Source organism: Armigeres subalbatus, chromosome 3 (assembly GCF_024139115.2).
Source record: "Armigeres subalbatus isolate Guangzhou_Male chromosome 3, GZ_Asu_2, whole genome shotgun sequence".
Lineage (NCBI taxonomy): Eukaryota > Metazoa > Arthropoda > Insecta > Diptera > Culicidae > Armigeres > Armigeres subalbatus.
In genome coordinates this window covers 351,788,758-351,812,509 of record NC_085141.1, presented here as the reverse complement: position 1 = coordinate 351,812,509, position 23,752 = coordinate 351,788,758, and the positions used below count along the sequence as shown (strand labels likewise).

At 42.3% G+C, this 23,752-nt stretch overlaps 1 protein-coding gene across 1 annotated transcript in view; it reads right to left on the bottom strand.

The window, feature by feature from the left end:
• Window positions 1-3,532: 3,532 nt before the first annotated feature.
• The window catches only part of LOC134222806 (extracellular matrix protein A-like), a 101,495-nt gene continuing 81,275 nt past the window's right edge, over window positions 3,533-23,752 (bottom strand). Inside the window, exons 9-25 of the mRNA XM_062701956.1 lie at window positions 11,577-11,860; window positions 11,045-11,521; window positions 10,513-10,989; window positions 9,981-10,457; window positions 9,449-9,925; window positions 8,917-9,393; window positions 8,385-8,861; window positions 7,853-8,329; window positions 7,321-7,797; window positions 6,789-7,265; window positions 6,259-6,705; window positions 5,712-6,203; window positions 5,165-5,656; window positions 4,891-5,109; window positions 4,338-4,835; window positions 4,016-4,276; window positions 3,533-3,953 (exon numbers count right to left, since the gene is read on the bottom strand). Of these exons, the coding sequence (XP_062557940.1) occupies window positions 3,763-3,953; window positions 4,016-4,276; window positions 4,338-4,835; window positions 4,891-5,109; window positions 5,165-5,656; window positions 5,712-6,203; window positions 6,259-6,705; window positions 6,789-7,265; window positions 7,321-7,797; window positions 7,853-8,329; window positions 8,385-8,861; window positions 8,917-9,393; window positions 9,449-9,925; window positions 9,981-10,457; window positions 10,513-10,989; window positions 11,045-11,521; window positions 11,577-11,860 (7,177 nt within the window). The 3' untranslated portion in view covers window positions 3,533-3,762. The remainder of the gene's footprint in view (window positions 3,954-4,015; window positions 4,277-4,337; window positions 4,836-4,890; window positions 5,110-5,164; window positions 5,657-5,711; window positions 6,204-6,258; window positions 6,706-6,788; window positions 7,266-7,320; window positions 7,798-7,852; window positions 8,330-8,384; window positions 8,862-8,916; window positions 9,394-9,448; window positions 9,926-9,980; window positions 10,458-10,512; window positions 10,990-11,044; window positions 11,522-11,576; window positions 11,861-23,752) is intronic.

Sequence of the window (23,752 nt, the reverse complement as noted above, 5' to 3'; positions counted from 1 at the left end):
TCGCCAATAAATCTGAGCAACTAGCCATGGTGACTGCTGTCATAAATTCGCTATAAGAATTAAATAAATCTAACAAGCATGAAAATTGTTACTTGGGTTTTTAGGTGAAATAATTTAGGTTTTCGAAAGTCATCTCTCATCAGAAGCTTTTATTAGACCTATGCGCCGAAGTATTTGTGAACGGCGGCGGCGTAAGGCCATTTATACACCGGCGGCGGCGGCGTCGGCGGCGTCACGCCGTAAGCAATGTTCGGCGGCGGCGGCGGCGGCTTGAATCGGCGTGAATAATTTTAAGATGAGAAAAAAATCACGCAGGAAGGCCTATCATGCTTTTATTGAATTTTAGGGTGAACATGCTAATAGCTATGGCTTGTATCTCCACAGCAAAAGTTTACATTACATCCTCCACTAGGATATTGCAGCATCACAGCACATTTCACTGGAAAGTACTTCAGATATAAATCCAGAAATTCGTTTGGAAATCCTTTAAGATATTTCTCGCTTAACTTTTCAAAAGGTCCTAAGTAACATTTTTTTCATGAATTAATTTGAATAGCGCAATCAACAGATCAACATGAAAGCTTTTGATTGCAGTACTCAAATTAATTCATGAAAAAAATGTTACTTAGGTCCTTTTGAAAAGCTAAGCGAGATTTCTAAGAAAATTCGAAAAAGAAATTCGGAAAACTAATTTAGAAATACCCTATCAATTGTTTCAGAACTTTCTTCCCAAGAATTCCCTTGAAAATTTATTTGAATATTCCTTCGGAAATTCTTTCCAAAATTTCTCCAAAAGTTCCTTCATGAATTTCCATCGGAATACCTATGGACACTGTTATAGGAATATATCCGGAAATCTTTTTAGGAGAAATCCTTCGGAATTTGATTTAGTTTTTTTTTAATTCCTTCAATAATTTCTTTTAGGAATTTCTAATAGAAACTCTTCCAGTAATTCCTTAAAAAAAATTCTTCGGAAACTCTAAGAAGATATTTTTGGTATCGTTTCGAAATTTCCCTCTGGAATTTATTTAGAACTTTCTCCAGGAATTCTTTCTGAATTTCCTATAGGAATTCCTTCGGACATTCCTCCGGAAATTCCTTTTGCAACTCTTCCAGAAATTCCGGTAGAGCTTCGAGATTTTCTTTAAAAATTCCTTTCAAGAATTCTTTCGGGAAAATCTTCGGAAATTCTTTTGGAAAATCTTCGGAAATTTCGTTTGTAAATTTCTTTAATTTTTTGAACCGTTGTTAAAGTGTTTTTTTTTAATTGAAAATAAGTTTAACACTCAAATACCCTAGGAAATTTCTTCGAAAATACCTCCAAATTAGAATTCTTTCCGGAATTATTCCTGTATCAATTTTGTATGGTTTATTGAAGGAATTTCCTAAGGACCTCCTGGAGGAATTTCTGAAAAAAATACCTTCTGGAGGAATTTTCGACTCAATTCTTGAAGGAATAACCGAAAAAGAACCTGAAAAGATTTTCTACGTACGTACGTCAGTACGTTTTGACAGGTATGTACCCAACATGTTCGAGAACGAGAAAGGAAGCCTCAGCGACAACCGTCCTCTATAGTTTACTACCTCTATTTGTATGACATAACGTTGTCAATTAACAATGGCGTTCCACTAAGGTTCACACGTCTATTTTTTTGCACTTCACTGTGGCTTCTGAAATGTTTCAAGCTATTTCCCACCTACACTTTCGATAAAAGCTTCTCTGAATTTATCGCCCGCGCACTAGTGATGTCGTATCTATCTGTTTAATTGACAACGTTATGTCATACAAGACACACACATATACAACAAAAATTAGGCTCCACGTCCCTGAAGAAGGTGAAATATAAACCGAAACGTCGGAAAATAAACGCAACAACGTTTAAGCTGCTTTATATGACTGAAAGAGCCGATAATAGTCAAACAAAATTGAGCACAACAGTCGAAAGTGTCACATCAACTCTATAATAAATAATTCCTATATTTCCCCAGGAATTTCTTCGAAAGTCCGGAAAGTAGTAAAACAAACTCAGTTTCGGCTCCAAAATTAAGACTACATGCCAAGAAAAACTCCCAAAATATCCAGATACTCGGTATTCTCAAGAATTCTTTGGGAATTTACAGTACGAGTTTTTTCGAAAATTCCTACAGATTTTTTTTTCATAAATACCTTAAATAGTTCCCTAGGAAAAATATTCAGGAATTAATTCGGTAAGTCATCAAGAAACTTATTCTAAAATATCTTCAAAAACTTCGTCAGGAATCCGATCGAGAATTTCTTCAGGAAGTCCTTTAAAAAAAATCAATTGAACCCAGGCTTTTCTTTAAAATTCCGCTCACGAATTGCTTCGGAACTTCTTAGGACCTTAAAAAATTTCTTAAGAAATTCTTTTGTAAAGCCCTTCAAAAATTCTTATAAGATTCATTCTGAACATTCCATCAGGAATACCTTCAGAAATTCTTTTTTGGAATACTTTTAATAATTTCTACTCATGTAGATGGGTACACTTCCCCACAGTTGTAATGGATTCGACGTGACCCTCAAAGAAGCCGTCGTTCGGAAAGCTCAAAAAGGATTGCGAATCTATTTACTAGTCTGTTTGATTACATTGACGAAAGGATATTCTTTCTAACCCGTGGGCTTAATTCTTAAACATTCTTAAATTTCTTAAAGAGTTTCTTTGGACATTCCTTAAAGAATTCCTTCAGAATTTTCTCCAGAGATTCCTTCTGATAATCCTCCAGAAATTACAACGGAGATAAATCCAGAAATTCCTCAAGGTTCTAAGAATTTTCTTCAGATATTCCTTCAGAACTTCCTCCAGGACTTCCTGGAAATTATTTCAAAAAAACCAAGAAATAATATATGTAATCCCTAACCTCGAGTCAGCCGCGTGTACGTCGGTTACTCAAACTAACTCTAGTTATACGAAGATTAGCAGAAATTGTAAAATGAGTTGTACAAAAAAATCCGGCTCCGTAACACCAAATGGCAATTGAGCCTTCAAAATAAACACCAAGAAATTTCTTTGGGAATTGTTTATCGAAATAAATCGGAACATTTTTTTTTCAGAACAATTCTAGCAATTAAAAAAAAAGAATGAAGGAAATGTTTAATTTGGTGGGTCACGTGCCCCATCCTGCTCCAGCTTCAGAAGCCAAAAGATCAATTTTGCATTCGCATATCATGAGGCTAGCACAATGGTGCTCCATGCTCAGGGAAGCTAAAAAAATCCTACGAGACTGGGAATCCAAACCCAACATTCATTATGGTGTTGATTTGTAGCCGCGTTTGTAAGCACTAGACCTATTAAGATATGTGCCATTCAAACATTTAAAAAGATGATGAACCACCCAATGCCACCAGAATGAGGTTATTCCACATGCAGTTACATATGAGATAAGAAGTTCATCGCTCATTGATTTGTAGATCTGTAGCCAAGAAGTTTTTGGATGACCTAACATTTAACACGCCAAACCGGGTTAAAGTGACAGGGAGTAAACAAAAAAGTAAACAAATCTGCTAATGGTAAAATAGCTTTTTAATTAATGTTTGATAGGTTGCCTTAGTTCGGCAGATGTGAACGCACTATGTGATTTTTGTGTTGGCCAAACATCGGCGTGAAATACGAAATTCGGCGGCGTGGAGCCAACCGGCGTATGGCGCGCCGCCGACACCTTGACCGGCGTCGGCGTACGTCAATTAATGTCGACGGCGGCGGCGCACAGGTCTAGCTTTTATATCACATAGGTATTTGACTTAATTTATTTAAACACGGCAAAAGTCACCACTGCTGCTGCCATCAATATCGAACTGATGGCTTTATGCCCTGCAGATCCCTTCAAATCATCTTCGGAAATGATGTTGCAGTTCGTGCTGGCACAAAGCTGGCATTGGTTCGCTGTCAGGTCTTCGCATGCGGCTGCCGTCAGGCTGGACTGACATCCTCGCTCGACTGTAAAATAAGAACATTAAAGTCATTTACTCAAGAAGTCAGACACGTTAAGCAGAACACACAAGTTTCATCAGTTATTCGAGAATAACACTGGTCACCGTCTTTGTAGATTGCACATAGGCTGGACAAAGAATCCCCGGCCAGTGTTTCAGAGCAGGACTTTTCGTTCTCAGTCGTTTTGCATTGATAGCACCGGAGCCGATCCGTTGGGAAGATATTTTGGTTGCAGCTATCTTCTACACATATTGAGCATGTCTTTCCGGTGCAATCACTGATTTCATCTGCCGTTAAGTCTCCATAGCAGCCACGAGTCAGAACGCCCTCTAGAAATGAGAACTAGATTGTTAAGATTTATTTTCAGTGGTTGTGGCGTTAGGCATTTACCTTTATCAGTCTTTGAGAAGCATTTGTTTTGTGAGTCTTTGGCACACAGTTGGCTGGTCGCCGTTCCCAATAGACAGCTACCATCAGTATCATCACTGGTGATACACTGAAGACATCGTTCCTCAATTAGTAGAGTAGCGGAAGCATCCTTATTGCAGCCATCGGATGTGCAGAATCGACAATGGGAATTATCCGTGCAGGGATTGCCGGGCGTTGTTAGATCACTCACGCATCCACGAACCATGTTGCCACTTTCCAAGCGTTCGAAGCACTGATTAGAATCTCTGTAGGCGCTGCAAAATCCAGCATTGTTGTCATCCTGCACCTCGGCGCAGGTCGTTGTTTCCGTCTCTTTGCATTGATGACACTTGAGCCAGTTGAGTGCGTTACACCCATCCCCATTCTCGCAGGTGAAGCATGTTTCATCGGTATCGCTTTTGCATTTGTTCTGGTCCGCCTCGGTCAACGTGGACAGACATCCCCGATGCAAAACATTTTCTATTGAAGAGCTCGATGCGTCATTTAGCTTCGACTGATTTGGTTATTAACTCACCTTTTACTGATGTGTAGCAAATGTCATCTCGGTTGGGGCACTCAGTAGCTGCGGCAGTTCCTTCCGCGCAATTCGGATCCAAAGACGTGCAATCGAGACACTTGGGGTAATCTTTCAGCGAGTGGTCGTTGCAACCATCACCAGAGCAGACATCGCAATGTTCACTATCGGCGCAGGGATCCTCGCTGTCTGGCAGGCTTGATACACATCCACGTGTCACTAGATAGAAATATTGGTTACTAATCTAATTCTTCATTAAGTGAACCCAACTTACCTTTATCGTCCACCACTTTGGCATAACATTGATCCGTCGACAGGAAGTTACTACATAAACTGGCTCCGGTGGTGTCCTGTTCGTTGACACACTCATCTGTTTCACTGTCACAAACGTGACATTTTAGCCACGGGCTGTTATTGCAGTTGTCGCTAGAACAGCCAATGCAACTGTTGCCTTCAGTAGAATCACAATTACTCTGTTCCTCAGTTGTGAGCTCCGTTGCACAGCCACGCTCAATTTTACCTCCGTTGTTGCGATGGTAGCAGAATGCTGTATCCGCACTACAGGTTTCAGACACACTAGTTTCTTGCGAGCAACTATCATCCGTGTCGCTGTCTTTGCACGTTATGCACACAAGTGCTGATGGAAGTTTTTTCAGGACATCCCGCGAATGGTCGTTGCAACCACCACCAGAGCAGACATCGCAATGTTCACTATCGGCGCAGGGATCCTCGCTGTCTGGCAGGCTTGATACACATCCACGTGTCACTAGATAGAAATATTGGTTACTAATCTAATTCTTCATTAAGTGAACCCAACTTACCTTTATCGTCCACCACTTTGGCATAACATTGATCCGTCGACAGGAAGTTACTACATAAACTGGCTCCGGTGGTGTCCTGTTCGTTGACACACTCATCTGTTTCACTGTCACAAACGTGACATTTTAGCCACGGGCTGTTATTGCAGTTGTCGCTAGAACAGCCAATGCAACTGTTGCCTTCAGTAGAATCACAATTACTCTGTTCCTCAGTTGTGAGCTCCGTTGCACAGCCACGCTCAATTTTACCTCCGTTGTTGCGATGGTAGCAGAATGCTGTATCCGCACTACAGGTTTCAGACACACTAGTTTCTTGCGAGCAACTATCATCCGTGTCGCTGTCTTTGCACGTTATGCACACAAGTGCTGATGGAAGTTTTTTCAGGACATCCCGCGAATGGTCGTTGCAACCACCACCAGAGCAGACATCGCAATGTTCACTATCGGCGCAGGGATCCTCGCTGTCTGGCAGGCTTGATACACATCCACGTGTCACTAGATAGAAATATTGGTTACTAATCTAATTCTTCATTAAGTGAACCCAACTTACCTTTATCGTCCACCACTTTGGCATAACATTGATCCGTCGACAGGAAGTTACTACATAAACTGGCTCCGGTGGTGTCCTGTTCGTTGACACACTCATCTGTTTCACTGTCACAAACGTGACATTTTAGCCACGGGGCGTCGTTGCAGTTGTCGCCGGAACAGACGATGCAACTGTTGACTCCAGTAGACTCACAATTACTCCGTTCCTCAGTAGTGAGCTCCGTTACACAGCCGCGCTCAATTTTACCTCCGTTGTTGCGTTGGTAGCACAATTTTGTATCCTCATTACAGGTTTCAGACGTAGTATTTTCTTGCCAGCAACTATCATCCGTGTCGCTGTCTTTGCACGTTATGCACACAAGTGCTGATGGAGAGATTTTCTGGTCGTTGCAACCATCACCAGAGCAGACCTTGCAATATTCACTATCGGCGCAGGGATCCTCGCTGTCTGGCAGGCTTGATACATCCGCGTGTCACTAGATAGAAATATTGGTTACTAATCTTATTCTTCATTAAGTGAACCCAACTTACCTTTATCGTCCACCACTTTGGCATAACATTGATCCGTCGGCAGGAAGTTACTACATAAACTGGCTCCGGTGGTGTCCTGTTCGTTGACACACTCATCTGTTTCACTGTCACAAACGTGGCATTTTAGCCACGAGGCGTCATTGCAGTTGTCGCTGGAACAGACGATGCAACTGTTGTCTCCAGTAGACTCACAATTACTCCGTTCCTCAGTTGTGAGCTCCGTTACACAGCCGCGCTCAATTTTACCTCCGTTGTTGCGTTGGTAGCACAATTTTGTATCCTCATTACAGGTTTCAGACGTAGTATTTTCTTGCCAGCAACTATCATCCGTGTCGCTGTCTTTGCACGTTATGCACACAAGTGCTGATGGAGAGATTTTCTGGTCGTTGCAACCATCACCAGAGCAGACCTTGCAATATTCACTATCGGCGCAGGGATCCTCGCTGTCTGGCAGGCTTGATACACATCCGCGTGTCACTAGATAGAAATATTGGTTACCAATCTTATTCTTCATTAAGTGAACCCAACTTACCTTTATCGTCCACCACTTTGGCATAACATTGATCCGTCGACAGGAAGTTACTACATAAACTGGCTCCGGTGGTGTCCTGTTCGTTGACACACTCATCTGTTTCACTGTCACAAACGTGGCATTTTAGCCACGAGGCGTCATTGCAGTTGTCGCTGGAACAGACGATGCAACTGTTGTCTCCAGTAGACTCACAATTACTCCGTTCCTCAGTTGTGAGCTCCGTTACACAGCCGCGCTCAATTTTACCTCCGTTGTTGCGTTGGTAGCACAATTTTGTATCCTCATTACAGGTTTCAGACGTAGTATTTTCTTGCCAGCAACTATCATCCGTGTCGCTGTCTTTGCACGTTATGCACACAAGTGCTGATGGAGAGATTTTCTGGTCGTTGCAACCATCACCAGAGCAGACCTTGCAATATTCACTATCGGCGCAGGGATCCTCGCTGTCTGGCAGGCTTGATACACATCCGCGTGTCACTAGATAGAAATATTGGTTACTAATCTTATTCTTCATTAAATGAACCCAACTTACCTTTATCGTCCACCACTTTGGCATAACATTGATCCGTCGACAGGAAGTTACTACATAAACTGGCTCCGGTGGTGTCCTGTTCGTTGACACACTCATCTGTTTCACTGTCACAAACGTGACATTTTAGCCACGAGGCGTCGTTGCAGTTGTCGCTGGAACAGACGATGCAACTGTTGTCTCCAGTAGACTCACAATTACTCTGTTCCTCAGTTGTGAGCTCCGTTACACAGCCGCGCTCAATTTTACCTCCGTTGTTGCGTTGGTAGCACAATTTTGTATCCTCATTACAGGTTTCAGACGTAGTATTTTCTTGCCAGCAACTATCATCCGTGTCGCTGTCTTTGCACGTTATGCACACAAGTGCTGATGGAGAGATTTTCTGGTCGTTGCAACCATCACCAGAGCAGACCTTGCAATATTCACTATCGGCGCAGGGATCCTCGCTGTCTGGCAGGCTTGATACACATCCGCGTGTCACTAGATAGAAATATTGGTTACTAATCTTATTCTTCATTAAGTGAACCCAACTTACCTTTATCGTCCACCACTTTGGCATAACATTGATCCGTCGACAGGAAGTTACTACATAAACTGGCTCCGGTGGTGTCCTGTTCGTTGACACACTCATCTGTTTCACTGTCACAAACGTGGCATTTTAGCCACGAGGCGTCATTGCAGTTGTCGCTGGAACAGACGATGCAACTGTTGTCTCCAGTAGACTCACAATTACTCCGTTCCTCAGTTGTGAGCTCCGTTACACAGCCGCGCTCAATTTTACCTCCGTTGTTGCGTTGGTAGCACAATTTTGTATCCTCATTACAGGTTTCAGACGTAGTATTTTCTTGCCAGCAACTATCATCCGTGTCGCTGTCTTTGCACGTTATGCACACAAGTGCTGATGGTGAGATTTTCTGGTCGTTGCAACCATCACCAGAGCAGACCTTGCAATATTCACTATCGGCGCAGGGATCCTCGCTGTCTGGCAGGCTTGATACACATCCGCGTGTCACTAGATAGAAATATTGGTTACTAATCTTATGCTTCATTAAGTGAACCCAACTTACCTTTATCGTCCACCACTTTGGCATAACATTGATCCGTCGACAGGAAGTTACTACATAAACTGGCTCCGGTGGTGTCCTGTTCGTTGACACACTCATCTGTTTCACTGTCACAAACGTGGCATTTTAGCCACGAGGCGTCATTGCAGTTGTCGCTGGAACAGACGATGCAACTGTTGTCTCCAGTAGACTCACAATTACTCTGTTCCTCAGTTGTGAGCTCCGTTACACAGCCGCGCTCAATTTTACCTCCGTTGTTGCGTTGGTAGCACAATTTTGTATCCTCATTACAGGTTTCAGACGTAGTATTTTCTTGCCAGCAACTATCATCCGTGTCGCTGTCTTTGCACGTTATGCACACAAGTGCTGATGGAGAGATTTTCTGGTCGTTGCAACCATCACCAGAGCAGACCTTGCAATATTCACTATCGGCGCAGGGATCCTCGCTGTCTGGCAGGCTTGATACACATCCGCGTGTCACTAGATAGAAATATTGGTTACTAATCTTATTCTTCATTAAGTGAACCCAACTTACCTTTATCGTCCACCACTTTGGCATAACATTGATCCGTCGACAGGAAGTTACTACATAAACTGGCTCCGGTGGTGTCCTGTTCGTTGACACACTCATCTGTTTCACTGTCACAAACGTGACATTTTAGCCACGGGGCGTCGTTGCAGTTGTCGCCGGAACAGACGATGCAACTGTTGACTCCAGTAGACTCACAATTACTCCGTTCCTCAGTAGTGAGCTCCGTTACACAGCCGCGCTCAATTTTACCTCCGTTGTTGCGTTGGTAGCACAATTTTGTATCCTCATTACAGGTTTCAGACGTAGTATTTTCTTGCCAGCAACTATCATCCGTGTCGCTGTCTTTGCACGTTATGCACACAAGTGCTGATGGAGAGATTTTCTGGTCGTTGCAACCATCACCAGAGCAGACCTTGCAATATTCACTATCGGCGCAGGGATCCTCGCTGTCTGGCAGGCTTGATACACATCCGCGTGTCACTAGATAGAAATATTGGTTACTAATCTTATTCTTCATTAAGTGAACCCAACTTACCTTTATCGTCCACCACTTTGGCATAACATTGATCCGTCGGCAGGAAGTTACTACATAAACTGGCTCCGGTGGTGTCCTGTTCGTTGACACACTCATCTGTTTCACTGTCACAAACGTGGCATTTTAGCCACGAGGCGTCATTGCAGTTGTCGCTGGAACAGACGATGCAACTGTTGTCTCCAGTAGACTCACAATTACTCCGTTCCTCAGTTGTGAGCTCCGTTACACAGCCGCGCTCAATTTTACCTCCGTTGTTGCGTTGGTAGCACAATTTTGTATCCTCATTACAGGTTTCAGACGTAGTATTTTCTTGCCAGCAACTATCATCCGTGTCGCTGTCTTTGCACGTTATGCACACAAGTGCTGATGGTGAGATTTTCTGGTCGTTGCAACCATCACCAGAGCAGACCTTGCAATATTCACTATCGGCGCAGGGATCCTCGCTGTCTGGCAGGCTTGATACACATCCGCGTGTCACTAGATAGAAATATTGGTTACTAATCTTATGCTTCATTAAGTGAACCCAACTTACCTTTATCGTCCACCACTTTGGCATAACATTGATCCGTCGACAGGAAGTTACTACATAAACTGGCTCCAGTGGTGTCCTGTTCGTTGACACACTCATCTGTTTCACTGTCACAAACGTGACATTTTAGCCACGGGGCGTTGTTGCAGTTGTGGTTGGAACAGACGATGCAACTGTTGTCTCCAGTAGACTCACAATTACTCTGTTCCTCAGTTGTGAGCTCCGTTGCACAGCCACGCTCAATTTTACCTCCGTTGTTGCGTTGGTAGCAGAATGCTGTATCCGCACTACAGGTTTCAGACGTAGTATTTTCTTGCCAGCAACTATCATCCGTGTCGCTGTCTTTGCACGTTATGCACACAAGTGCTGATGGAGAGATTTTCTGGTCGTTGCAACCATCACCAGAGCAGACCTTGCAATATTCACTATCGGCGCAGGGATCCTCGCTGTCTGGCAGGCTTGATACACATCCGCGTGTCACTAGATAGAAATATTGGTTACTAATCTTATTCTTCATTAAGTGAACCCAACTTACCTTTATCGTCCACCACTTTGGCATAACATTGATCCGTCGACAGGAAGTTACTACATAAACTGGCTCCGGTGGTGTCCTGTTCGTTGACACACTCATCTGTTTCACTGTCACAAACGTGGCATTTTAGCCACGAGGCGTCATTGCAGTTGTCGCTGGAACAGACGATGCAACTGTTGTCTCCAGTAGACTCACAATTACTCCGTTCCTCAGTTGTGAGCTCCGTTACACAGCCGCGCTCAATTTTACCTCCGTTGTTGCGTTGGTAGCACAATTTTGTATCCTCATTACAGGTTTCAGACGTAGTATTTTCTTGCCAGCAACTATCATCCGTGTCGCTGTCTTTGCACGTTATGCACACAAGTGCTGATGGAGAGATTTTCTGGTCGTTGCAACCATCACCAGAGCAGACCTTGCAATATTCACTATCGGCGCAGGGATCCTCGCTGTCTGGCAGGCTTGATACACATCCGCGTGTCACTAGATAGAAATATTGGTTACTAATCTTATTCTTCATTAAGTGAACCCAACTTACCTTTATCGTCCACCACTTTGGCATAACATTGATCCGTCGACAGGAAGTTACTACATAAACTGGCTCCGGTGGTGTCCTGTTCGTTGACACACTCATCTGTTTCACTGTCACAAACGTGACATTTTAGCCACGAGGCGTCATTGCAGTTGTCGCTAGAACAGCCAATGCAACTGTTGCCTTCAGTAGAATCACAATTACTCTGTTCCTCAGTTGTGAGCTCCGTTGCACAGCCACGCTCAATTTTACCTCCGTTGTTGCGTTGGTAGCAGAATGCTGTATCCGCACTACAGGTTACAGACGTACTTTTTTCTTGCGAGCAACTATCATCCGTGTCGCTGTCTTTGCATGTTATACATGTGAGTGCTGTAAAATTAAGGTAAAATCTGATTAGTGCTTTTAAACTATTTTGAGGTTGATCACTACTAGTGAGTCTTAGGTAATGTATTAACAAATGCATGGTGTTTGATTATATGCCAATTGGTTAGACGATTGGTTTACAAGCATTCTCCTGACATCCTTTTAGAATTTTCTTCATGAAGTTTGTCAAGGATTCTTTGACGAAATTCTTGTGGAAGATTGAAATTTGTCCGGAAGCTTTGCCGTGAAATCTACCTGGGATGTTTCAGACACCTAATCTCCAAGTCAGGTTTTAGTCTTGAAAATCTGTTTAAAATTTCATACAAATCTCGTTTTCGTTATGAACCGATCGACTCAGCTCGACGAATTGAGGTGATGTCTGTGAGTGTATGTGTGTGTGTGTTTTTTTTTTGTTTTTTGCCTTTCTCGTACAACAAAGTTGTACCGAAAGGCTATATGATTGCTTCAAAAAAGAACTTTTGATAGAAGGCCCTGAGACCCATAGTGTTATATACCGATCAACTCACCGCTCGATCGTACATTGCATTTCGGAATTATTGAAAAATCATTGTTTTTTCCCAAGGGTCCCCCCTTGGAAAAAAAAAATCAAAGCCAAAAAAATTTTGACGTAGGACTTACGTCTTTCTTTACTATACTGGGTGCCATTTAGATTTTTGGAAATCGAGAGCGTTACGCTGGAAGGGAAGATTTTGAACGTTACTAGCGCCTTTATCTTTCGATGGATTTTTAAGATTTATATATCAATCGACTCGGACACTCTCCACCATTTTGCCTATTTCATTGAAACTTAAGATTATTAACGATAAGCTATTGAAAATTTCCATTCTTGTCAAAGCCAGCAAAATTTCATATGTAACCAATCCCGCGCATTCCTAACACGGACATCAGAATGCGGTATGTCACGGGCCTTCGGGTCTACCGGAAGATTTTCTTTGTGTATAAAAGAAGCAGTGCCTGCCGTGTGCGAGTCATTACTATTTGTGATAGCAGCGCGTACTGACATGCTTTTTGCTCGCGCATTTTTGTATCGTTTGTTCGTTCGCTGTTTGCCTACACAGCGACAGCATGCAGCCACTATCGGTAGAACTGCCGGTGGGTTGCGAATATGCATGAAAGAAGTGGGCGCATTTTTTTGTCATTTTGTGTTTGACGATGGTCGGATGCAGTGGTGTTGGTTGCTATGGATGCAATCGCCCATCGCATCGCTCGGAGTTCACGGCTAGAGGCCGATGATGGCTGAGGCAGCGGTGGTGGATGAAGAAGAATAAAAATAGAGAGATTTGGTCTGCTCATCCACGAAAAGTGACTTGGTAGTTTATAATCCACATGATCCCGGGATAGGTACGAGTCATGTTAATGACTGACCATATGTTAAGTACTAAACGACATGTACATTAAAACATGGTTATACTATAACAGTTCTGATTCCCCAGCAAAAAAATCAACTTCACTGATGAAAATAAAAATTTGATTAAAATAATTACTTTCATTTATTTGCAGAAGGCATTAGCAATTAAAGATGCACAATCAGTAATAGTGTTAATATCCATTTTAGATTAGAAAATTTCGCTGTATTACATGTAAATGTTTTTAAAAAGTCCGCAATAAATAATAATTTCCAGAAGAATATTTAAATAAACTATCTTATTCTTTATTTTTCATTTCCTGAGAAATTTTATTATTAAACTTGACGTAGACTCGGAGTTGGGAATCAAAACATAATTTTTCGTTGATGTATTAGTAGTACCTCCTCTATTTTAGTAGGGTTACTGCTCCCTGACTTGTTTTTTATTGTGATGATTTTTTTTCATCAGTAGGCACGCATGTTAGCAAAAAGAAGCAACGAAACTGTATTTCTTTGTTTGGAAAACGGGGCAGTTCCCCCAAAATAACACATTTTACCCAAGTTTGAATATTTTATAAATAGAATTTTTAATCTTCAAATACTATCATCAATAAGAAATCTATAAATGCCCTTTGCTTGAGTAAATAAGGACTTAATAGTTAGCAACAAAGCAATTCTAATTATGTATTTCATTATTAGTTTTATTGCCAGAAGTTTTGAATAAACAAATTGTTAATAATTCTACACAGCATGGAAGTTGTCGTTTCCAATGACAATACTATAATCAAACTCCATAGATCCAAAAGTTAGAAGTTAAATGTAAATACGTTACGTTTATACAAGTCCTACGTCTACTCGCGGTTATGTTGAAAACATTACCCATTGCTCGTTTTTTTTTTCCGAAAATGATGGCGATGCATTTTAACTAATGCAAAACATGCAAAATGATCGAAAAAATGTGATCTATTCTCCTAAAGAGCTTTTTTGACCTTTCTAATGTGATTCTTTCAATATATTTTATAATGCACGAGAAAGGCATCATCACTGCTAGGTGGATTAATCTGGGTTTTTTTCCTAACCAATGGAGGGGGAATCTGCTCAACAGACATCCTGGGTTGTCCCGCAAGTGCGGGGTTAGGGACCACCTCCAACAGCAAACGAGGGAGGCAGGACTACATCCCCGACCCGCTAAACCGTTTCCATTGCCGCCAAGCCCATAGTCCCTTCGGTACAACCAGAAAGTAATGCTTCAAAGGGGGGCCAGTGCACAGCACACCCTCGAGGTATAGCTGCGTGTCCTTGCAGCATCGAACATCGTGACTCGCTTTTTTAGAAGAACACCATGGTATCGTGCCAGCGCATTGTCGGCTTTCCAGGTGGCCTTACCACGCCCTATGTCCTCGGAAGGTGGGAAGGGTCGACTTCGCGCCTGCTTCCCTCTGCACGACTGGTATCAAGAATGATGATGCCGCGTGCACCCCACCCTCTCTGCGATAGGGCCTATTCGTCAGCACACAGAGGGACTTGCCGACGCGGTGCCTACGCCTGCCCCAGCCTTGACGAGGACCCCTTTCCGTCCTCGGGCTAGGAACCCGCCCGGTTGACCGACGCCGCGAAAGCGACGATACCATGTTGTTCTTCACGCGGCCACTTGTTCGATAAAAGGATCGAGTTCGACCACAGGGCACCGGTATGACCCATGAAGCCGACTCCGGACCCTTGGACCACCTCTTATTTGCGCCTGAACTAGCCATCCTTGAGTCCACGCGCCACCTTCTGTGTAGCTCCGAGACGATTTGGGCGATAGCCGATAAAACGGCGTTCCAGCCAACTTCATCTTTACACATCCTCCGAACTAGGTTGTCCGGGGTAGTGTCCAGACCACATGTGGCAAGCATGTGGTCACACATTGCGCGAAAACGTGGGCACACGAACAACACGTGTTCCGCCGTTTCCTCTAAACCTGGGCACACCAAACTCTCGGGCGAGGCCGAGCAAGCCAGCTGCGTTACCTGCACTGTGATTTTGCAACACGCTTAAACACCGGGCACTGCGAACCCCCCATGGGGTGCTTGCTGTTCACAGCTTTGCTGGAACAAATCAAACAATTGGGAGGGTTCGTGCAGCATTGTGCCTTATGTCCCTCTAATCCGCAGCGTCGGCAGAGATTGCTTCTGTCAGGGCCTTTGCAGTCCCATTGCTTGTGCCCCGGTTCCAGGCACTTGAAGCAAACTTCGGGTTGCTCGTATATGCGCACAGGGCATACCGACCATCCCACTTTGACGCTCCCTAACTTGACTACCTTGGAGGCGTCCGCTGCAGATAGCCGAACCAATGCTACCTGCGTCCCTGCCGGACCTTTCCGTAGCCGAACGGCTGCGGTGGGCGTCTCCACTTCACACTGTCGCCGCAGTGCCGTGACGAGCTCTTCGACTTCGGTGATCTCGTCCAGGTCTTTAAGCCTTAGATTCACCTCCGTCGTGAGTGCCCTCACCTTGACCGTCTCGCCTAGGACTTCCTCCGCCAACTTCTTGTAGGCGGCGCCCTTTTGCGAGACGCCCCGCTTCAGATCGAGGATCATCTCGCCCATCCGGGTACGTCTTATTCGACGTACGTCGGCGCCGAGTTCACCGAGCATGACGTCACTCCTTATCGCCTTCAAGACGTCCGAGTACTTGGCCTCGTCCGCCGTGATGACTAGGGCATCGCCCCTGGAGCGATTTGCGTCTACCCTAGACTTCTTGCTACCCTCATTCGCCTGGGCCTTTGTTTCGGCCCTTGACGTCTTTGGTTTCCATGATTATTGATTTATTGGCGTTTATCGGTGAGTAGAACATCTAAAGCTCAAAGTAAGAGGGAGCGCAACAATGAAGAACAGTATAGATAGGTGTCACAAGCGAGCGACGAGTATGAAGCGAACAGAAATTGAAATTTAAGTAGAGGGCCAGTTGTGAGAACAGCATTGTTCAAATCGCTGTTATTCTGCCTAACGTCCACCCAGGTAAGGCTTGGGTAGTAGCATGGTGACTACTCTTACCAAGACAGGTCCTTGGTTTCCTCTTGATCTTGACCAGGGTCCAGGAGGCGTCATCCCCCTCTATTTCCCTGGTCTGGGGCGGCTGAGAGCTCTCAGCCTGGCGTAACCCCATACCACCGTCTTGCCTGGGTGGACGGACCTTTCCAGGTCCTTCCTCCCCCGGTTTTGGAGGTACTTGGCCGGGGTTCAGCATCCCAGCCCCACTACCCTTGTTCGAGGTAGTAACCCTCCGCGTTTTGGAGCGGCCCCCAGGGAGCTCATCCCCTGGAGACAGTCTCCCCCGTTTTTGTGTCTGCTATTTCAGTTCATGTGTCTGTTTGTGACTGCTGTTTCAGTTCATGTGACAACATTCCGCATGGGCCACAGTTGATTTTTACTGCGCGCATGGTAAAATCTGAGACGAGACCGGCAAAGACAGCTTCTTTTTCCTTGTTTTGACACTTGTTCTTCTTTTTATCACAGTTGATTATCGAGTTTCAACTGTTTCCTTGACTGTTTCACCTAAGTTCCGGGTGGACTCTTCTGAGCACAATAAAAGTGTATCCACACGGATACAAATTTCATCCATTTGCTTTAAAAATATACATGTTTACTTCCAAAATGGTAAAATGTTTGAATCAAACATATTTATTTTTAAAACCAAATTAAATCCCTGTTTGTTTTATACGTACACTAGTAGACAGCCCCTCGCTCGCTCTTGTAAAAAGTAAACAAACACTCGAGTTCGGATCGGATCCGATCGGAGGTCAACGGAGGAGCAGGAGCAAGCGTGGAATAATATGTTTTCTTGCTTCCAAATTGTTGATAAGGATGTTTTTCAGGTACAGAAAGGTAAGTAAATGAAATATGAACGATTGGAATTGAGAAATCTGGTAGTCAAATGCTACCAGAATATGAAAATTGGTAGAGTTGATAAGAAAATATTATGAATGGCCGAACCAAAACAATAATATCCATGTTTGCTTCAAACATTTAGCTGGTTGAAACAACTTAAGTTTACACGGTACACACGGTCACACGGTACACACGGTCAAGCAGTTCGACCAACATTGACTCCACCTCCCGTTTATTCAAACATCCATGAAGTTTTCCCAACAGCGGCACGAACAATCAATTTATTCGACCAACAATATCACACACGAACGACCGAAGCGCCAACTTGAGCACCAACCATCAAAAAATACATGGGAGTTTGTGCAACTTCACTACAAATGCTCAAACATGTTCGGCGAACCTTGACTCCACCCCCGACAACTCAAACCAAAATCAAACCGTTTTAATTTTTTCCAACCGAGCCGCCAACTGTCAAATGGTTGTTCGAACAACTTCACACACGTTCCAACAAAGCAGCAACCGAAGCGTTTTCTTGGGGGTGGAGTCAATGTTCGTCAAACTGCTTGACTGGTGTGTACGTTGCATAACCCGCAGGAAAGCTGGCGGCCATTACCCAATGAGACTAGATAGAAGGTGAGGAAGAAGACCAAATGCAAGTGTATCAGTAGATGATGGAAAATGTAAACAGCAAATGGTGACGTACATATTTGCACGGCTTCTTATGGGAGCTCGTTTGAATGTAGTAGTGAAAGATTTTTCGCCATACACGAAAGGGACGCACACAATATATGGATTTCCATACCTTAGTATTTATTTACATTGGCCATTACCGGTCGCGGAAAACTGGATACAGAGATGATAAGTGAGAGACGTTTTCATTCTCTTCTGGATTCATTCCCTGTAGGAAGTTTGGAAATGATAATCATATTCATAAGATTATGTCCAAGGACGAAAAACTATTACAAGCAAAATTATGGATTTGACGGAATACGAACGTTTGGGTGAAAGGAAACAACTGGAAATTGCTCACCAGTGCTTTTTATCGCCCAACCAGCGACTGTTCGATTTTCTAACAATTCGGTATAAGAACCTACCAAAATCTGTATAAGAATTGGGAATATGCAAAATAGTTGGATTCTTATGAAAAATGTAAGATCATGAAGAAATATTGCAAGTAAGGTTGGTAGGGGCTGCAAAATGGTGGGTTGACATCAAGGAGGGAACGCCCAAAAGAGCTCTTGTCCCCACAAGTCCCTATCTCACGCTTCCACGGGTCGCCCGAAGACAAAAGACCGCCAGCTAAGGGTTGTGTACTTAGCTGGTAGTACAGCCTGGGCACTGTTGTCCTTCTGACATCAGCTAGAGTGAGAAGGTGCGCCTCGAGCGTCTGTTCACCAGGACCCAACTACCAACACTGCATTCAAGTATTGCATTTTGCATTGAAACTTTTCGTTTCGTCGTTGAAGGCAATGACATTTGTCTTCCACGACTGCTTCCCCGATAGACCTTTTATACATGTTTTTCACTCATACATGAATAATGCTGTCAAAATTTGCATTTGACAATGAAAAATTCAGCTAAAAGCTCTATTTTTTGACATCGGTGCACTCACACAAACAATCGACATTAATTGTCAAAAATCAGGGTTACCAACTTTATAACTTTCCCCTTGTCGCCGAGACTTGCGCTGAGTGCTCGGCGCGGAAACCCAAAGGTGGGAATAAAATTTTGGGATTTATGCGCAATATAACATCTATCACAGCGGCGGCGGAAAAGCAGAGCACGGAGTTGGTTTCGTAGTGATGGGAGAGCAGATGAAGCGAGTGATGCGGTGCAGGAAACCCATTAGCGAAATTCTTCAATTACAGCCTAATCAACGTCTACGCACCGACAAACGATAAATGCGACGACGTGAAGGACACGTTTTATGAATGTCTTGCTAAAGCCTATGGAGAGTGCCTGAAGCATGACGTGAAAATTGTTATCGGAGACGCTAACGCTCAGGTCGGTAGAGAGGACTTTTTCCGTCCCATAATCGGTAGGGAGAGCCTTCACTCCGCTACCAATGACAACGGCCTACGGCTAGTAAATTTTGCTGCCGCCAGAGGGATGGCCATCAGTAGCACCTACTTTGCACGAAAGAACATCCGAAAGCACACCTGGAGACACCCAAATGGTGAAACTTGCAACCAGATAAACCATGTTCTGGTGGATGGGCGCCATTCCTCGGATGTTATCGATGTGCGGACATTCAGAGGTCCGAACATTGACTCTGATCACTACCTCGTTGTCAGTAAAATTCGATCACGGTTGTCAACTGTATCGAACGAAAGATCACAGCGAACGATGCGTTACAATATCCAGCGATTGTCGGCGGAAGGAGTATCAACTGAGTACCGCCAGAAGCTCGACGAACGGATAAGTGCAATCAACGTTAGCGACAACATCAACGATCTATGGGAGTCGATGGAGCGGTGAGCACAACAGAACGAGAAGTAGTAGGCACTGCACAGAGGCGACCCAGGACGGGTTGGTTCGATGTGGAGTGTCAGAGAGTGACAGACGAGAAGAACGTTGCCAGAAGCCGGATGTTGGTGTCGGGTACCCGATCGAATAGAGATCGGTACAAGGAAGCAAGAGCAGCCGAAAAACGAACCCACCGCAGGAAGAAAAAAGAGTACGAAGAACAAGTTATTAGTGAGGCGCAGGAAAAAATGGAGCAGAACGATATGCGGAGGTTTTATGAGTCTGTCAATGGTGTGCGGAGAAAGACAGCGCCATCTCCCGTCATGTGCAACGACCAACAAGGGAATTTGCTGACAGATAAAACCGAAGTGGCTACCAGGTGGAAGCAACACTTCGAGACTTTGTTGAATAGAGGAAGTGACGGTGCATCGGGAAACAGAATGAATATAAGCGACGATGGACAAGCTGTGGAGTCACCTACACAAGATGAGGTTAAAAAAGCTGTTAAAGAGCTGAAAAACAATAAGGCTGCGGGGTAGAACCAGCTCCCGGCTGAACTTCTCAAACATGGCAGTCAGCAGCTTTATGAAGTTCTGCACCATATTATGTCGAAAATATGGGAAGACGAGGAAATGCCTGCTAGCGGGTTGGACGTTAGATGGATTAAAGCAGGGTGATGTACTCTTGAATCTACTGTTCAATATAGCGTTCGAGGGAGCGATTAGGAGAGCTGGAGTGCAAAGAAGCGGTACCATTATCACAAAATCGCATATGCTCCTGGGATTTGCGGACGATATCGATATTATCGGAATTGATCGCCCTGCCGTGGAAGAGGCTTTTGTGCCTTTTAAGAGGGAGACAGCGAGGATTGGACTCACGATCAATACCAGCAAAAGTACATCGAAGTCCATGGTCGCTGGCAATCAACGTGGTGGTGGTAGCGAAATGTTGCTGGATGGTGAAAAATTTGAAGCGGTAGAAGAATTTGTGTATCTTGGAACATTAGTGACGTGCGATAATGATGTTACCCACGAGGTGAAAAGGCGTATTGCAGCTGCAAATACGGACTTCGTAACCAGCTTAAGTCCCGTAGACTGCAAACGAAAACAAAACACGCGCTGTATACTACTCTGATTCTTCAGGTGGCTTTATACGGCCATGAGACATGGACGTTAAAGGAGGCTGATCGGAGAGCTCTCGGAGTGTTTGAGCGTAAGGAGCTGCGGACAATACTCGGCGGTAAACAGGAGAACGGTATCTGGCGGCGTCGCATGAATTACGAATTGTACCAGGTGTATAAAGGGCTGGATGTTATTAAGCTTATACAACACGGCAGACCGGTCACGTTGTTCATATGCCGGAAGAACGTCAAGCGAAGATAATATTAAGTAGAGAACCCGGAAGAGGTTGCAGGCTTCGTGGAAGGCCACGATGGCTTTGTGCAATTGAAGAGGACCTGAGGGCTCTAAAAATCTAAAAATATAAAATTTAAAAATCTATAGATCTGAAAATCTAAAAATTCAAAAATATTAAAATCGGAAAATCTTAAAAACTAAAAATCTAAAAACCCAAAAATCTAAAAATCCAAAAATCTAAAAATCTAAAACCAAAAAATTGAAAAATTTAAAAATTTAAAAATCTAAAAAAAAATAAAAAGTCTAAAAATCTTAACTCCAAAAATCTTAAAATCTTAAATTTTTAAAAATCTAAAAATCTAAAACTTAAAAAATCTAAAAATCTAAAAATCCTAAAATCTAAAAATCAAAAATTCTAAAAATCTAAAAATCTAAAATTTTGAAAATCTAAAAATCTAAAAATCTAAAAATCTAAAAATCTAAAAATCTAAAAATCTAAAAATCTAAAAATCTAAAAATCTAAAAATCTAAAAATCTAAAAATCTAAAATCTAAAAATCTAAAAATCTAAAAATCTAAAAATCTAAAAATCTAAAAATCTAAAAATCTAAAAATCTAAAAATCTAAAAATCTAAAAATCTAAAAATCTAAAAGTCTAGAAATCTAAAAATCTAAAAGTCTTAAAAACTAAAAATCTAGAGATCTCAAAATCAAAAAATTAAAAAATCTTAGAACCTAAAATTCTTAAAATCTCAAATCCTAAAAATTTTAAAATCTAGAAATCTAAGGATCAAAAAATCAAAAAATCAAAGGTCCAAAAATCTGAAAGTATAAAAATCTCAAAATCTAAAAATCTGAAAATCTGAAAACTTAAAAATCTAGAAATCTTTAAATTTATATTCTAGAAATCTAAAATTCTAAAAATTTTAAAATAGAAGGTTGAAAAAACTTAAAATCCAAAATTTTAAAAGTCTAAAAATCTAAAAATCCAAAACTCTAAAAATTTAAAAATCTAAGTATCTAAAAATCCAAAAATCTAAAAATCTATAAATCTAAAAATCTAAATATCTAAGAAACTCAAATCTAAATATCTAAAAATCTAAAAATCTAAAAAATCGGAATTCTAAAAATCGAAAAGTCTTAAAATCTTAAATCTGAAAATTCAAAAATCTAAAAATTACAAAACCTGATAATCTTAAAATCCACAAATTTATCCTAGAATGTTTTCATAAATATATCAAAAACCCAAAAACTAAAAATTTCAGCATTGAGACCGTTCACAAATTACGTAAAGCTGTAGAGGGAGGGAGGGGGTCGGTGCGAGTGTTACGGCTCATACAAATAAACTAACTTGTTGCACAAACTACTATTTAATTATTGTATTGTGTATTTACGTAAAAAAAATCGGAAATAAAATAAAGCATAGCATTTTTCCAAACCGTTTTTCAGTACGAAATTCCTGTACATCCCTAACCCGGCTCGCAAAATGATTGCATCGCTTAATTTTGAGAAAATATGTTACACAAAACAGATGTAATAATACGTGCGATTTACGACGGCAATGATGCGCATCGAATCCGCTGTAATATTACAAATTTTCATTTGTTGTGTTTTATCAATATCCTTTCTCTTCATCATGGGCACAACATTCGCCACCTGGGCAACGTCTTTCTAAAACGTGGGTGTGTGATGATGAAAAATGGCATCTCGAAGAAGCCAATGTGGGCGGAGTCTGATACTCAGACCCTATATTCAGTTTTGGCAACACATAAATAATTTCGCGTAAATCCCACTTTGCGCGTAAAACTCGCGTAAATTCCAAAATTCACGAATAAATCGCACGAAAAATCCAAATTAGGGAAACCACGTAAAATACGACTGTCACAAATGGTTGTGTTGCATGAAGAAAAAGAAATAGAAAGTAAATATTAAAAAAAAATAACGGGAAAGCACACGAAGAAATTTTTGTAACTGTTCTCAAAAAGTTTTAAAGCAATTTAATCAAAAACGGTTCGTAGTATGGTGTCCATGACGTGAAATAAAGGACTTAAGTTGATTATACAATAAAGCCCGTGGTGAATTTTAGATTCCCCACATGTTTTTCTACTGTTAATATAATATAGTTAATATATATTGGCATATTTTGGTTATCATTTTTGTTAGATGCATAATGACAAGCATCGTTCATTTCAGATCGAAACACAAAATTTCAGAATAAAATTACTTATATTGTTGTTTTTTTTTTTGGAAATATGTGGACCGTATAATAACTGATGATTAAATACAAATTTTAGATTAATACACTGTTGAATTAATAGAATTGCATCGATATAGCTTTGTGGGCGAAAAATAATGGATGATATGCTTTTTCAAAAAGTGTCTATTGAAAAGTCTCTTTCGGCGTTCACAGCGAGATTTCACAATACACTTACCCGCAGATTCATTAATCAGGACTATTCCCACCAGTGCCACCAGCATCACATTTCTTTGAACCATGTTGAACAACTCGCAGCAGAACAATATCTTTTTGTCTCGATTCACCACAAACACACAAAATTATGGAACAAGTGCGCAAAAATGTACCGTTTTCAATCACACCGATCCGAACTGTGCAGGAACCATCCCGCAGGGAGCTCTCTTTTATAACTTTTTGCTGTGTGCCGGATTTTCTTGCCAGGAGGGATTGCTTCTTACCACCCCGAACAGCGTCACTGGCCTATGCTAGATAGAGTGAGCGAGAGGACTTCATATCAACATCCGCA